Raw genomic sequence first — 16645 nt, 5'->3', positions numbered from 1 at the left:
AGGACGAAAATAATTGTGATTTTAGCACTTAGCAGAAAAATAAATACATACTATAGTTCCTTACCAAGTTACTATTTTTTTTCCTATTTTCTCCTTATTTTCAAAACATTGTATTACTAGCCCAGTGTTTCATGGAAGTACAAAAGTAAGAAAGTTGTACGTTATAAGTGAAGGTAGATAATCTTTCTTTCGCGATGCAGATTATATTAAAAAGGCTGCTAGATGTAGCGCGAGAATCAATGTTACAAACGCCACTTAGTTGGCATTCATTTGGGCTATTTTGAAAATTCATAAATACGTATTTACGTTTTATCAACATCTGTAGAAGGGATTTAATTACCTCATAATAGTTATTCACACTACATATTGAATGCTAATGAGCTTTCTCTTAATAATGTGAGTCGTGAGAGGAAAGACAGTCAAAGCTAAGCCTGCCTATCTTCGATCGCCTCCACATCAACAAGGGCGCGCAGCAATACAGCTTTTCCGCTACCACGTATAGGCAATATGGACTGCGTCATACATGCCAACGTCTTTCATGACCCCTGAAACGCGTATAATGTTTTCCTAATTGTATAGGAATGGATGGTGGCATATGTACAAACCATAATTTTCATTTCATACATATAGTCATGGAATCATCGGGCGGATGGGGTTGGTCTGGTTAGATTGGACCATTTAGAAGAAATTATACATTTTACGTTTGGTAAGGTGATCTACATGATTGGTATTCATTACATCAACCAGAAAGTTCATTTAGAAAAAAAAAATAGATAAAGGGTATCGATTCTTCATCAGTGAAACTTGTCAGACACTATGTCAGGGAATTTTTTGAGTTATAGGACCGCCCCGTCACTTGGCTTAGCAGCGTAATGAAGTAGACATTTAGTTAATTAAATTTTAGTACAATGGTACTGTTCATGGCATAAGTACATGAAATTTTAGAGATAAAATATTGAAGTTAAATGAGTACATTAAAATATTTCCTTGCTTGGGCTAGTTTGGGCTGTTATTAGAAGTCTGGCGCCACTGTTGAGGCAGCAACAGCTCAGCAGCAGTGCACGGCGGCGTCCCTCGGCACCATCACGCTGCCACCTTGATCCACCCCTGACTGGACCTTCCTGCCGCCACCATGGGATGCGAGGAGGAGGTGCTCAGGATCAAGAAGAAGCTGGATAAGATGACTGCCAGCGATGGGGTGAGGATGAGTTGGTGCTAACGTTCGGAAATCGAGAAATTGTGGCTTATTGTTAGTTGTAGTGGTGCATGGGAAGTCCTGTGGCCGCAGGTGCAGAGTTGCAGAGCCTTTGGGTGGCTAGGGAGGCAAGTCTTTCTTGCTACATTATGCTCCTAAAGTTTTAACACAGTATTAGGTGATGTAAGGTAGAGGTATTGAGTAGTGAAACAGTTACTGAGCGAGAGTAACCTTCAGCCGCGGCCACCCCAAGAGGCGGTACTAGCGAAGCCAAGGCATGATTACAGGCTTACAGACGTGCTCACAACTTGGTAATATTGCCCCAAGACTAGAAATGTATGAGTCTAGATAATTATCCGAGCTGCTTCTTACTACTTCCCATTGTTTTGCATTCATGAGATGCTCGTGGAATCGCCCATATATGTGTCCACAGGTGTTGCTAAGAATAATCTATATACATTATTTGTATGTGTTTGTTAGAAATAATATTATTAATAAGTGATTGGTTAATTTGCATATCTTAAGTAGACAGTGGTCTAAAACTGATTATGCTGAAGAGTGAAGTTAATGCCTCCAGCATCAAACTATGTATTAAATATTTAAATTTAATTTATTAAATGCAACCAAATTCATGATAAAATTTCTACAAAATGTACATAAAAAACATTAATATTAAATATAGATATTGATATTTAGAAGAAAATGCAACAAATATTTAATAGGATTAAGAAAAAAATAATAAAATGTGTTTAAAATATTTTAATTGCTGCTCATAGCCTTTTTTTTTTTCAATTGGTTTCTTGTTATAAGATGGTCAAATTACTGATGCATATTGTGACCTTGACACTGATAGCACTCTTACTTAAGATTGCTTCCATGACTTAATATTACTAACTCAGGAATATTAAAAATCTCTCTCTCTCTCTCTCTCTCTCTCTCTCTCTCTCTCTCTCTCTCTCTCTCTCTCTCTCTCTCTCTCTCTCTCTCTCTCTGTTTATGTATGCATACATGTAACATACATTTTCCAATGATTAATTAACTTCAGCATAATCAGTTCCATAGTGAGTTGTACTGGATGTATGAGAGGGGCCAGGTGTTTTACTTTAGGTATTAGGGAATGAATACATCATAAGAGAACAAAGTGGTAGAGTATTTGAAAATGTTAGATGGTGGCATATTAAGGGGATTGAAATGTACATGGATGAAGTGAGTGGATTGAGCTGGTATAGTCATCCTTTTAAGGAAGTTTAAATGAACAGATCTTGGAATATATCACATTAAATTGTCCAGCCTACTTTCAGCACTTAAGTGTATTACTATTGTACTGTTAAGGCAGTTTGCAATATTTCTTCAACTTTAATAATTTATTCCTTTCCTTTAATTCAATGCAGTTCATATTTGCTCCAGAGTTTTAAGGTTTTCTTTTCTGCAGGACCAAACACAGGCCCTGGACATACTTAAAACTCTGCAGGGGCTCCCCATCAACTTCCAGGTAAAGTGTGTGTGTGTGTGTGTGTGTTTGTGTGAACACAGAGAGAGAGAGAGAGAGAGAGAGAGAGAGAGGTATTTTCAATTTAATGCTATTTTGGTGATAAATCTAGTGGTTTTACTACAGAAAATTTGGGAATTTGCTCCATATCTAGCATGCTTTAATATCCAGCTTAGCACAGAAATTTGAAACCCTCATTAACGACTAAATGGTTTTCTGGAGTTTTATCTTGCAATATCTGAAAATTTAAGTCTACAACTCTTATTTTTGAACAAGCCATCCTTGATAAAACCAGCATCTGATCCCATTCCTGTCTCTTGGACTGGTGATGTCATACTGGTGTAATGTGTATCAATATATTTCTTTGTTGTTTTTAGGTGCTATCAAAAACTCGCATTGGCATGACTGTGAATGCCCTACGGAAAGCTTCATCTGATGAGGAGGTTATTTCTACTGCAAAGCAACTAATCAAGAACTGGAAGAAATTTGTCCCTGGTAGCACTTCTAAACCACTTAAATATTTTGCAGATTATTGAGAAATACGTCTAAATAATATCAATTGTAGTTGATGTAAATGTTACATAAATACACCATTTGGTTATTGTGCTATTGCAGACAAGAAAGATGATGAAAAGGAGAGTAAGGAAGAAAAGAAGGAGAAGAAAGAAGATAAGAAAGAAGTAAAGAATTCCAACAACAGCAACAACAGTGGTGCCCGGCCATCCATCTATCCTTCCTCATCCATGCCCAATGACACACGCATGAAATGTCGGGAGATGCTCGCTAATGCTCTAAAATTATCAAGTTAGTAGTGAAAAGCTGATGTTCAGTGAGATTCTTATCCTTCAAATTAGAGCTAGTATTGCAAATTGGAGTTTAACTAAGGAACCATGTCAAAGAAATCTGCATCAGGAAATTATGCTTAATTTATAGGTGAAATATCAAGGCTTTATTGGTGCATGATGGCTATATTGTAGTACATGCCACTTAGTGATGCTTTTCTGCTGGCCTGATACTTTCTATTCTTGAGCCAGGAACACAGCATCTCATTTAGCTGTATTTATGAAATTAGAATATCTGTAGTTAGATCACTTTAAGAAAAGCCTTTCTAGCTACTTTTAGGTTGGGTAAAGTTCTGTTAGGTTAGGTTCAGTAACTTTAGATCAGGTTAGAAGTGAAGTGAGATTAGGTAATCCAACTTCTTAGACCTTCTCCAGAAATAACTGTGATGGCTGGTCTTTATGTAATTCCCCTTGTCTTGAATCAGGAAAATAGTAAATAGGATTTTATATGAACTTTTCCTCTCAATTTACATTTTTTTTAGTTTGTTGCAATTTGCATTCTATGAAAATATGTCATCAGTCATGTGTTGTATTTAGAATTATCATTCTTACAGTCATTAGATGCTATTAGTGTGTTAATTATGCCACATCAGTAGCTGCCCTCCCAACATCTTTTGTCATATCCTTTAAAAGGTAATTATGAATTTTAGGAAGCAGTTACCCCTTTTCTTTCTGTCATTGTCATATCATGTTGTTCTTTACATGTTGGAAAAAGTGACAATTGATGGGCTGATGTAATTTTCCTTAAGTTTATGAATTATAAATGTATTTTCTAAAAATTTCTTCTCAGTAATGATAAAACTATTTTATTCAGGTGTGGATGACCCTGTAGACACAATAGACAACCTGGCTGAACAAATTGAAGAAGCAATTTTCCAAGAGTTTGGCAAGCCAGAGGCAGCATACAAGAACCGCCTCAGGTCCCGAATTTACAACCTAAAAGACAGTAAGAACCCACAGCTGCGAGAAAATGTGCTGCGAGGTGCTATCACTCCACAGAAAATGGCTGTCATGACCTCTGAAGTAAGTTGTTGGTTTGGTCTTCAATTAGCTTTTTAGAGAAGTGAGATTTGCATTGGTAACAGGTTGTGGATAAAATGAAGCATCACCATATCTTCTCATTTCTACCAATTGAGTTTATAATGGACTGCACTTGGTTTGTTGGTTTGTAATGTTTAAAATAAGTCTGGTTTTGCAGTGGTCAGTGCTATTGAGTCCTAGCTAAGGATTTTTTTTTTTTCCTTTTCACGTCCTTGAATAGCCGCAGATAGCTTAAACGCAACACCTTTCACGTTATATCCCCTTTTTACCAAACAGAGAATAGCATTTATGTGTATGCTAAGATGAGCTGTAATCACATAACTTTGCAGGAGAGGAAGGCATACAATCCTTATCCTCTTCTCCCCTGTGTGTGTATGTGTTCCTGCAAGAGTGGAAAACCAATAATGCTGATCTTCCATAGGTGCACATGAAGCAAGAAGCCAGAAAAGGTTTACGTCACTTGATGAACACACAACTTAAAAAAAAAATCAAATTCATGGGGAAAAAAACTAGTGCCATATTTTAAAAGAATTCAATGACTTGCTCAATATATGCTTAATGGTACACTTTCCTATACAGGTTGAGAATCTTATTTGGAATGCTTTGGACCGGGAGTATTCCAGATTTTGGATTTTTCTGGCTTTTGGAATACACTCATCTTCACTTACGATGGGGATAATGTTCTGAAAAACTGATTGTAAACTGAAAATATCGTAAGTATCATAATTTCAAAAAATGCATCACTGAATACCATTACTTGAATTGTCCTCCCTTAAATTTACACAGATCACTTTACATTAGCCCACAATTGAATCTAACTCAAAGCTTAATTTATGATAAATTGTCAGATAGCCTGTATAACTCATTAAAAGGTATACTGAACTTGAAATAGCAGAATGAAATTTTAGGCGCTGGAAGGACAGCTTGCCTTAGCCTGAATCAACAGTAGGCTAAGCAGTACCCTAATTCTGGGATGTGTGCAAGCTTTTCCAGTATTTGTTGGAAATATGCTCCATATTGATATTTAATAAAAGAGAGGGAGGCAAAAGAGAATCATCTGAAGGCTTACTGGGACCCCTTGAGAGGGGAGATCAGGCATACATTCAGATCCAGCTGCTGGTGATTTTATACATTATTCAGTGCAGTATGTACTGTACTGGATGGAGGGAATATAGATTGTATATCCAATATGATACTTCTGATAATAATATCATAATACAGTAATATTGGTTATAATATTGCTGTAATACTCTAATGTTATGTGGGTATGAAAAGTTAATGAATTATGTTTATTGCCAGCACAAAAAAAAAAAAAAGGTTTTTGGAGATTGCCAAATTGTAGATTATCAGATCAAGGATTCTCAACCTGTACAAATTAAATATTAAGTCATTCTAAGTTAAAGATACTCTATGGTCAAATGCTTTAAATCCCATGGTATAGAAGTTAAATTACATTAAAATATAGATGCACTAAGAGTTAGCAAAGGGGAGGATGCTAGGGAGCATTGATGAGCCATCTAAAGAGTGTTACTTTATTGGACACTAAATGGTTATAAATAAAGATAAAATTAAATTCAAGAAAGCAGTTTATCATTGTAGCAAATAATAGCTAAAACATAACAAACTATATAGAAACAGCGATCAGCTGGACATTATGGGATGGGACATTATAGCCACTTACCATTGATGTGAGTTCATGTTTAAATGTCCTGTAATTTCTAAACCATGGTGTTAAAATAAAAGCATTTGACCATAGAATATTTCTGACAGAATGACTTGGTCTTTCATTACTGAGTAAGTGACTTTTCTCATGGGACACCCTGTACACTAATGTTGCATTCAGATTCCTTGTGTTGATTTTTGTATGTGTTATAGGTTTTTCATTATTTTTATTGTGTCCATTTTCTGATTCCATCCATCAAATTCACATAACAAAGAGCTCATAACTCGTATTCTGTACGTGAATATAAAATCTTTGACCTACATTCCATGCCCATGTTTGACTCACATACATTAGCATTGGCACCACCGTTGTGCCATCATTCACTCCTGTCTTTACCTCCCTTGTAATATTTTCTCTCATTTTCCCTTCTTGCATCCACTGTTCACTGTTCACTGGATTTTGCCAGGTTACTTGAATTTGGCTAAATATTTCATTATTTGCTCATTCAATTAGATTTTACACATGCATCCATTTACTTCATGCTTTTCCTTGTGTTAATATCTTGATTTTTTTTTTTCTCTCCCTTCACGTTGTACTCAAGAAATTATCCTGCCATTATGGATGTGAGAGTTGTAAGGTTGAAAGGAAAACCATGAATAGGATGTATAGATTGTAGAAAAAGAGCACTAGATGTTAGAGGGATGTTTGGAGTAAGAAATTATCATTGTACATGATAATGTTGAATGGAGAATAGTTACAGTATGAATAAGTAGTGTAACACAAGCTGAAGGGACTCTGCAAGAAGTCTGACCACATTTGATCAGATCAGATCAGTTGATCAGATTAGATATGTGAGAGAAAATGGGTATTTATGGTGTAGTATAGGTAAATAAATTTGTTTGTTGATGAATCCTAATGTAGAGAAGTTCACATACATATGGTTGTAAAATTTGCCAATGTGTAAGGATAACTGGTGAGTGTAGTTATGTGATTTGTGTTGTGGTTGTGTATGTGTTTGTGTGTGTGTGTGTGAAAGCAAGTACAGAACTTGCAAGATCCTAAAGAGGTCTCTACAGACCTCTTTAGGTAACATTTAAGGCTAGTTGCTATCTGCAGAGAATCTAGTCACATTTTAGAAGTCAGTTCAATTTTAACCACTTGGTTGCTTGCTGCACTTCTTCAGTTTGTGCTGCAAGCACATTAAAAGATAACAGCTTGATATGTGGAGATAAATTTTGGCAACAGGGCATTGGTTAACAAGTACAGTAAAACCTTGCTAACTTGGACTCTTTGGGGAGAAGGCCAAGGTCTGACTTATCTGAATCCAGCACTGCATTTTAATTCCTAGTCCCCAAGGTGTTCAGCAAACCTTCCTGCAGCATGCTGGATGTCCAGGCTTTGCACTGTTACCCCTTTAGCTCTTTGTGGACTGATTCTTTGATTTTTCATGCTGTGCCTTCCCCACTCTGTAGAGGTCCTCCCTCTTCCCATAATTAAAAGTGCCCAACTTAACCAATATCCGATTTAAAGGGGTCTGACTTATTGAGATTTTAATGTACAACCATGTGCTAGATTAAGCCATGCTTTTAGAGATGTAGGAAGAAATGGCATCAGTGACTTAGAATACATGCATATAACATATCTAACTTCGACATTGTTCAAGTAATTAAGTTGGAGATGAAAAATGGAATGGTAATGTTTTTGCAGGAGATGGCCAGTGATGAGATGAAGGCATTGCGTGAAAAGTTCACGAAGGAGGGAATTGATGACCACCAGCTGGCTGTGGCTCAGGGCACCAAGACAGATCTCCTTAAGTGTGGCAAGTGCGGACAGCGAAATTGCACCTACAATCAGGTATGACTACTATCTAAGGAATATATTAAGTTATTATGATACCATGGTATAGGAGAAGGCCATATAACAATTCAGAGATGGAGCATGAGATTTTGGGAATATTAATGTATTTATTGATAAAGTGTATGGTGAGAGATAATTCAGACTAGAGGTTGTTTGAAGGAAACAGACAACATACAGTGAGCACAAAAGAAATTGATGCATACTATGGATTCCAACACTCAAGCATTACAGTTTTATTTCACCTTATCAACCATATAGGGCCTAAGCAAAAAGATTCTCATATTGCAACTCTGCTCTTTTGCAAGTGTCAAATTTGAAAGGTAACTGACAGTAACCACCACTTATGGCTAATAAGAGAGTGTAACGTAAACCTCTACTCCCCTCCCTCACTCCTGATATAGCTCAATTATTGATGAGCTTCTGGCATTTTATTCTTGTGCTTGTAAGGTGGTTCTGCTGATTTGAACAGTTATGGCATTAGTTGGTGAAGGACTCAACAAGTGTAAAATTGAAAGAATCTTAAGAAGAAAAGAATCAAGTGTTAATTGTGTTAAGAAAGCAGCTGCAGTGTTTGAGGCGGACAAATTCAGAGAGGAAGAAGGGAACAGATACGAAAAGGAAAATACAGCTTAATACACCAAAGAACTGGAAAAAAAAAAAAAAAAAACTGGTGTGTGAAGTGAAAAAAGAAAATTTTATCACTGCCAGGGAACTAAAGAGAATGTGTGCTGATATCTCCCCACAAACTTGGTGGGGAGAGGAAATCTTGGAAAATGTGTTTGGATAAGTGATTGAGGAAGTTCCCAATAGTGTATATACACTGTCTTATATTGTCATTGACATTACTGCCTTATACTGTCACTGATTGCTAATTTGCTTTTGAGAAGTTCTCATGTACAGAGAACAACTCCACTTTAGAGAGGTTTCTTCTGGAGTTGAAATGCTATGTTATGTACCAGAGTTGCGTTTGGAATCTGAGAGTCTGCTATGTCATTAAACTACAGCTTCCTGAATTTTTTTTCATCATCTTTAGTTTTCACCACTACACTAGCACCAACACTAAGTACTCTCCTTAAGAAAATACCTTGATATATTTAAAGAACTCACCATTAAAGTCATTCCGTTTTCATTTGTCTCTTAGCCTTCCTCCTACTTGTTGCACAAAGGTTGACTGAATAACTGCAGCTTGAAAGCTGCACAAATTAGGTTATCAGGCATATTATAAATATGATTACTTTTAAAGTCTTCACTGTATAAATGACAGTGCGATCCACAAAACTGATTGCTGCATCTGCTTTTTTCTAACTGGTTAGTGCTGGAAATGCAGATATAATGTTAATGACCTGAATTGATATTCATGTTTGTTTCCTTTAACACATTTTGATTTTAGTTATTTTCATAATACTTTTCATTCGCCAGATGCAAACCAGAAGCTCTGATGAACCTATGACCACCTTCGTGTTGTGCAACAACTGTGGAAATCGCTGGAAATTCTGCTGAGCTCCTCTATCAACATCTCACCGAGACCATATGGATGCTGACATTTTCACTTTCTCATTGGCTATTTCAGTGACAAAGGAAAGTATTTATATCTCACTTGAGAAGTGCCCACAGAAACTTGTTCTGGATTCTCCCTAGTAGTACTCTAGAAGGAATGAGGTATGTTTGGCTCTCTCTCTTCCAAGGACTGTAGGCCACTTTTACTCATGCAGACTTCTGTTCACTGCCTTAGAGGGCGGAGCTGAACGCTGGGTACATTTCAATGGTAGATGTAAAATATTCATATTAATCTAGGAGGACACAGAATTATCTAGTTAGGCATTTACTACACCAAAAACTTTTAAACTATCATGTGAAGATGAAATTCAGTTTAGACAATTGTTTACTTGCTTTTTGCCCTGATTAAATATATTTATGGAAATCGTTTTATGTGTTATCAGTGACTATTCTAGAGCAGGAAATACTTTATGTAAAACTGTCTAGCATTCTCTTGCATCCATTTGATCAGTGTTCTGAAATCTTAAGGAGCAGAGAGGAATTTTGACCTTTACAGCATCATTCTCATGCTGTGTTGAGGGCCAAGGTTTATTGTAAGGGAGTTAAAAGAGGATGTAGGTCAGGTTTACACCAATAGACTTAAGCTCCCCTGCATACTGGTCAGGCCTTGGTTTTTAAGACTGGATAAACAAAAGTTCATCTGATTTTCACCATACTGTCATCTCAAAATGTCTGTAAATATATTTCCTGAGAACAGCTCAGGAGTGTAACAATTTGTGATTGTTTTGGAGTGATGAAAGTGATAGTGTATTTTGTAACTTTTCTAAACTACTAATCTATTTAATTGGTTTGATTGCATTTCTTTACTTTTGCCATTTTCTTTTGAGTTAATGTTACGCTAAAGTGGTGTGCCAGATGGCTTCTTGTGTTGCAAATTTGTGATGTAGATAATGTTTGAAGTTCTGGTATCATTCTGTTAAATTTATTGATAATTAAATACACAAGTACCTCACTGTCTTGTTATTGTTGGTAGTTGAATTTTCTTATCCATAACTAACAACTAATTTAGAAATGTATTTGAAATATATTTACAGAATAGTATCAGTACTAGCAGTAGTGCTAAAATAGCTTTTTATGTAATTAATTTTTATTCCAGTATCAATCTACTGGGTCTATCAAGGAATTTTTGGTTTAAATGTGACATTGCAAGGTTTCTGTAATAGTGTACTGTAAGATAAGCTTGGAGGAACAAGCTGCACAAGGCAGAAGATGTCATCTGGTCTGGAGCATGTATAAGTGTGGCAAGCTTTATATAGGACCAATATTTTTTTAATTGGATTCTTAATGCTTGGACTCCAGCACCTCTTGTCAATACAAATGTACCTGTCATTGTGGTGTCATTATTCCTGCTGTGAGCCTTTGCCCAGCAAGAGAGTTACATCATTGCATCATTTCATGGCACTTTATCATATGTAGGGTTACATGAGAACTTTCCTTTAGGAGTTTGTGGCTGAATGGTTTTCATGTTGATGGGTGGCACCTATAGTCCCACTACCTCAGGGTAGCTGTTTAGGTGTGAATAATCAGTTGCCAAAATATGAAAATAACTGAGTGTAACTTAGTGACGTCAGTAAAAGGCATCACAAAACATACACACATCAATGTAATTTTTAATGTAATTATTACAAAGTGTGGAAGAAGAGTACACAAGAAATTTATATGTACAACAGTAAAAAGAAATGTGGCAGACATTTATTAGTATTGTTAAATTTTTTTTTTTTACTTTTACTAGCTTTCACTGTAGTGGATACTTTGTATCTAATTTGATATCTTTTAAAATAATTATTTTGGTTGCACTACAAATAAATTTGTCATAACTTTTAAAAAAAGCAAGTGACATTTTGAAGTAACACCTACAGGGACAGTGAGTATACCTAAGGCATGAGATAAAGTCTTCTGAGGAAATATACAGAAAGCAAAAGAAAGGGCAGATAAATTGCATGTGTCCCTGGAGCTTAGCAAACTGTCATTGGGTAAGACATGAGCATGGAACCTGCCTTTTATAATTATTATGTAAGGTTTCCTCCCTGCCAAATGCCCTTTGGAGTTTCCAGTGTTGATTTGAAGATAGTTTATATTCACTGTACTGGCACCTGATGCTAGATTTGTTTTTTGTATGCACCACTTAGCAAATGCATGACCAGGCATTTAGAAAATTCAGGTTTTCATGCCATCCTCTCTTCATGAGAAGCATAAGAGTAATTTCTGTGACACCAATAGGTAATATTCAAATTTACATGACAGTCTCTTCTAAAGTACCATCAACTAGCTAACAGTTTGTAGTGAGTTAATATTTGTAAATCAGGCCAACATCTCTCACAAACTACAGTGTGAGTCAGTTGCACAGTTACACTAAAAAAAAATATAATCTTACTGGAAAACCTTATGTGGTGGATCTTTGGGAGGGATTCTGCAGATGATGATCTTGACTCCTTGGGTGACTTCTGTAGGCAAAGGGGTAGTTGTCTATGTACATTTGTGCAAGTGCTGTCAGGCCCTCAGAAATTTGGTCCGTTTTTGCATTCAACTCTGAGATGGTTCTGCAAATAATTAACTTATGTAACTATTATCTGTGAGCATACATATTTTCACCAGAGAATTTTCATGGCTCAGTAGAGAATGAGTAATACTTCAAAAGACGAATTTTCTTATTGTGATGATATAATGTGATATTAAGAAGGGTAGAGGTTATACATATTGGCTTGGGTTACAAAGAGCAAAATTTCATACATACACAAAATACATACATGAGTAAATAAACATCAATTGAGAACTTTAATGCAGTGATATACAAATTAACACAAATGGGAAGTGTTTTTATAAGTTATAAGGTGTTTTGAATGTCACTCCTTACAGAGACACCTGCACCTGACTCATGTGAGGGTGGTCAGGGGAAGTGTGTTTTCTTCACACTTACAAATGTGTGTGTGTGTGTGTGTGTGTGTGTGCACTGGGGGATGGGTCAGAGTATCAGTGTAATATATAAATATGGTATTTCTGGTGAGCATTATTCATTCAGCAAAAAATGTAGACACAAAAATAATCGTCACTTACTGGTAGAGTTGGTAGTCTTCTTTGTGGAGAGTAGAGGAGGCCCACAGCACCAGACCAAGATAGAGGGTGAAGGCCAACATCAGGGGAAAGAGAGCATGCACCCCAAGTGTTGATAATCTAAGGGAACCAAAACTGTGTGTCCATTACTACATGTGAGTTGTTACTCTTGATAAATAATCATGATTTATGGGACCCATATGAACTGTGAAAATTTGCTTGCATGGATTGATATGTTTAATGTCATGAAATAGCAGAAGCACAGACTAAATTATTCAACAAATTAACTGCTTTCAGTACTTTTTATTTATCTATTTATTTATTTTTAACATACGGGGACAGAAGATCATCAAGAGTCTTGGTTTCCTGATCATTTTGTTTTGTTTCATCAGCTTGAAGGCTAGAGGTGTCAGGTCCAGGCAACCTTGGCATGTCCTCCGTCACATCCTTAGGTGTCCATGCTCCAACAAATGGCCAGTTTTTGGCTTCCAGAGACATCACTGGTCATGAAATTAGTTAAAAAAAAAATGTTAGCAAACACATTAATTGAAACTCATAGAAGGAAGATGCAGTTTATAATCTTGCACAGGAAGGGATTTGCAAGAATCAAAGTGGTTTTACCAGTTACTAAGTGTCCCCAGGGACTTGCTTCATGGGTGGTATTGATTTGTCAAATTCTAAATATTACTTGCTTTACAGAGTGGTTGCTAGAAATGTGTACACTTATTATGAAAACATATTATCTTAATTAATTAATCTATCTTTGTGCGAAGACAAATAATTCCGGTGTTCTTGCCATATTCATGCTAGCAGAATAAAAGTAGTGTTAGGATACCTCACTCCTAGATCATCAGAATATCACATTATAAATCACTGTACAACTGTGCTTACCTGAGCTGGCTGTTAGCAGAAGCAGTACCAGGGACCCCATGCTGGCGCAGCCTGACAGCTTTTACATCACCCAACCAAGATATCTTTCGCACCAGGGAAAAACAGTGAGTCTATCTTCCTTGCCTCACACTTAATAGCCTCTTCAGTAACAACAGTTCTTCGTAAGGATAAACACGTGGCGTCTTTTATGAACTACGCGACCCCATTTTGTACATTATTTTGTCCTTTGTTTGAACCACGAAGACTTCACGGTGAATCTCCTCAAGTATGTCAGCAGCTGAAGGCACTAGTGTGTTCTGCCGATGGTTTCTCGCAAATGAATGGCAAAGAACGTCCCGGCCACAGCGTTATGTACGCGGGTCACCGCTGGCGGGGAGGCCAGGTCACAGCAGCGGCTTCCCATATCGCATTATTTTCTCCTGTCATTACGGTCGCACCCGCGGTAAGTGGAGGGCAAGAGGTCAGCTTAGTCTCACCCGCCCCGTCCTCGCTTCGGCCGTCACCTTACGCAGGCAGGAAATGAGCCATGATGCAACTCACCGAGAATGACTTACGAGCCTCGTTTAGTAGACGGATTCATATCGCGCCTGCAAGTTACCATCCTGAAGAAGACCGAAAGAAAATGAAAGTGATATCATACAGAAAGAAACTACACATTAATTAACGGAAGAACTTACTTACTATGATGTAACATCCTCGGGATTCCTACCTGGCAACCAGTTGACCCTCCCAAGGTCACCTTACTCCCACCCATACACGGAACCGCAAACATTTCCCTGGTGTCTGGTGGCGGCTGGCGGAGAGGTGAGAAAAAGGAAAGGGGAGGTGAAAGGAGGTCAGTTAGCAGTACTTTTGGCTGTGGGCCTTAAGAAGCCAAGTAAGGGACATAGACGAGGGGGAAAAATGTCACGAGACGCCGGAACGCACCCGTATATATAAGTACATACTGCACTAACGACGAAAAAACTGCAGGGAATCTTTGCCCCTCCATACCCTATCTGGGGGCAACAGTCTGGGACACAACGGTAATGTACGAGTACTCAACAAAGTAGAGGAAGTAACGGGAGGGCGTGGTGTGCGTGGCCATGGTCACGTCAGGGTGGGAGGTCATGCTAAGCCTTGCCCCTGAGTTGCCTTTTTACTTGGCTTGTAGCGGCAACGAAAGTGGAGGAAATTACCCTCTAAAAGACATATAATTACGCACATTGATATAAAATGTAAAGTTATATAAGTATTCGTAGGCTTGGATATACTCGTAGATAGATATACAAAACCTTATTTCTTAAATATTGTTCAATAGAGCATTATGATTTCCATGATTTTTTTATTCATACATTTATTTTGGTTGCCACCCATGAGAGAGGCGCGGTTCTTTACGCATTAAGGCGGTTCACAGCTGGTCTTTCCCGTTCAGGGGCAACTGGGCAAGTCAACTGGTCGACCTAATAACTTAGCGAGTCAGCTGGACGAAAGGACAACACTGGGCAATAGTAAACTGCATGGTCAACAGAACAACTAGGCGACAGTCAGCTGGGCGATAAAAAAAAAAAAATAATAATAATAAAATAAAATACCGTGGTGGATGTGTTCGCCTTCTACCACATGCAAGACGTCCAACGACCAGATATCCGTCCACTTTGCCTATTCTCGCCCATTTATCTTGTCGCGCAGTTTGTACTCGTCCATTTCTTATATCGCTCAGAATATTGTCCAGCTGAAGTGACTTCCTGTTGATAGGCGCCCACTTGTCCTGTAGCCTAGTTAACATTCGCCAAGTTGTCCTGTTGTCCAATAGCCACCGAACCGTCTTTCCCCAATGCGTGCCTTGCTACATGGTCTCTAAACTGAAAAAAAAAAAAAAAAAGTTGACCTGGATGAGAAAATAGCCAGAAAATTCTAGGCTAACAAGAGCTCTAAGCGAAAACGCCTTCACGACCACTTCCGGTTATGTCACTTCTTCCTGACTGGTTAGGTACAAAGTAAGGCAGTGCTTGCGTTTCTTGTGCAGTCCTCCGGTCCTGCAAAGATCCCTACGATAAACAATGGAGTATGGCATGAAAAAAAAAAAAAAAGAAAGAAAGAAAAACTTGCATTCAGATTTTTTTTTTTTTAGCATTTTCTTGAGTAAGGACCCTCCGTGTGCATTTTAAATAGGCTAAGCATTGTTGAAACAAAAGAACTTAAAAACATCACTGACAGGTATATAAACATTTTAACCCGAATATGATAATTGAAGATTACGTAAGTGTAAAGGGTTTAAATTTTGATTGATTTTTTTTTTTTATATATTTACAAATGATCTGAAACAACGCAAAAGTATAATTTATTATCGTTCTTATTTCAGTAAGAACCGACAGGTCTCCGCTGCAGTGTTGGCCTGGGTTTGTTGTTGGCGGGAAGAGTGTTGACTCTCGTGATTTTCGATCGTTAGTTCGTATAAAAGTTGTGTTCCCTGACATATCAAGCGTTAAGAAAGAAGGTTTTCCTGGTGTGTGCCGGAGGTGAGTACTTGTAAATGTAATGTGTACTTTTTCACTTCTGCTGAATGAGCAACCGGTAGTTACGTATTTAGCCAGTATCTATAATATCTGGGGGTGAAAAATACAGATGACATGTATATTTCAATGTGTGAGGAATGATGATCACATTGAAAACAGTCGAAAATGTATCAATTGGCTCCCATTACCAAGCCTCCCCTCAAAAGTCGTGCAAACTGAACTACTCGGGCGTGCAACAATGGCGGGCTTTTCAAAACTAGATTTAATCAAACGTAATAGTCTCATAGACGGAGAAGCCCCCAAAAGCTGCCCTCCCGACTGGTTAGATTAGGAGGAGGAGGGTTACGGGCAAAACCAGGCATTTCTGACATTTTATTGTGGTCATCATTGTCAAGATGGGGAAATATACGGAAAGTCTATTCATGACAACGGTTTCCATGTTGAATATACCAAACCAAGCAATTCTGGTGCTTATGTCTTGTTTATTTACATCTAGCAGTAAGAGTGTCCTAGATACTAAGTTACTGTTCCGGGTAAAGACACGAAATTACTGCGCTACGT

At 37.6% G+C, this 16645-nt stretch overlaps 3 protein-coding genes across 6 annotated transcripts in view; 2 read left to right on the top strand and 1 right to left on the bottom strand.

Annotated features, from left to right (window-relative positions):
• Nucleotides 1-1003: 1003 nt before the first annotated feature.
• On the top strand, nt 1004-10973 carry LOC135102998 (transcription elongation factor S-II-like). Of its 2 annotated transcripts, none has more exons than XM_064008798.1 (7): nt 1004-1198; nt 2628-2687; nt 3062-3179; nt 3300-3488; nt 4341-4549; nt 7938-8084; nt 9507-10973. In XM_064008798.1, the coding sequence occupies exons 1-7, from the start codon at nt 1133-1135 to the stop codon at nt 9585-9587; spliced, it is 870 nt and encodes a 289-aa protein (XP_063864868.1). In that variant the 5' UTR covers nt 1004-1132; the 3' UTR covers nt 9588-10973. The 2 variants fall into 2 exon arrangements, with proteins under 2 accessions (XP_063864868.1, XP_063864869.1); XM_064008799.1 differs by lacking the exon at nt 9507-10973 and adding an exon at nt 5147-5280 and having other exon boundaries at nt 1005-1198; nt 7938-8078.
• Nucleotides 10974-11242: 269 nt separating this feature from the next.
• LOC135103001 (uncharacterized) lies at nt 11243-15568 on the bottom strand. 3 transcript variants are annotated; one of them, XM_064008813.1, is made up of 5 exons: nt 15457-15568; nt 13587-14188; nt 13030-13195; nt 12699-12830; nt 11243-12184 (listed from the first exon to the last, which is right to left on the bottom strand). In XM_064008813.1, the coding sequence occupies exons 2-5, from the start codon at nt 13624-13626 to the stop codon at nt 12028-12030; spliced, it is 495 nt and encodes a 164-aa protein (XP_063864883.1). In that variant the 5' UTR covers nt 13627-14188; nt 15457-15568; the 3' UTR covers nt 11243-12027. The 3 variants fall into 3 exon arrangements, with proteins under 3 accessions (XP_063864883.1, XP_063864882.1, XP_063864884.1); XM_064008812.1 differs by lacking the exon at nt 15457-15568 and having other exon boundaries at nt 13587-15140; XM_064008814.1 differs by lacking the exon at nt 15457-15568 and having other exon boundaries at nt 12699-12815; nt 13587-15139.
• Nucleotides 15569-15939: 371 nt separating this feature from the next.
• Nucleotides 15940-16645, top strand: part of LOC135102989 (nicotinamide phosphoribosyltransferase-like) — a 77873-nt gene continuing 77167 nt past the window's right edge. The window contains exon 1 of the mRNA XM_064008786.1: nt 15940-16087. The gene's annotated coding sequence lies outside the window, so the exon portion shown is untranslated. The remainder of the gene's footprint in view (nt 16088-16645) is intronic.

The sequence above is a fragment of the Scylla paramamosain genome, chromosome 8 (genome assembly GCF_035594125.1).
Source record: "Scylla paramamosain isolate STU-SP2022 chromosome 8, ASM3559412v1, whole genome shotgun sequence".
In the NCBI taxonomy this organism is placed as follows: domain Eukaryota; kingdom Metazoa; phylum Arthropoda; class Malacostraca; order Decapoda; family Portunidae; genus Scylla; species Scylla paramamosain.
The sequence above is the reverse complement of the archived record's forward strand: the minus strand, read 5'-3'. Positions and strand labels throughout refer to the sequence as shown.

Coding starts and splice junctions, on each gene's coding strand:
- LOC135102998 (XM_064008798.1), top strand. CDS start 1,133: ATGGGATGCGAGGAGGAGGTGCTCAGGATCAAGAAGAAGCTGGATAAG. Junction 3,489..4,340: donor TAATGCTCTAAAATTATCAA/GTTAGTAGTGAA, acceptor TATTTTATTCAG/GTGTGGATGACCCTGTAGAC. Junction 8,085..9,506: donor GAAATTGCACCTACAATCAG/GTATGACTACTA, acceptor TTCATTCGCCAG/ATGCAAACCAGAAGCTCTGA.
- LOC135103001 (XM_064008813.1), bottom strand. CDS start 13,626: ATGGGGTCCCTGGTACTGCTTCTGCTAACAGCCAGCTCAG. Junction 12,831..13,029: donor CTTGATGATCTTCTGTCCCC/GTATGTTAAAAA, acceptor ATGGACACACAG/TTTTGGTTCCCTTAGATTAT. Junction 12,185..12,698: donor GAAGACTACCAACTCTACCA/GTAAGTGACGAT, acceptor AATTATTTGCAG/AACCATCTCAGAGTTGAATG.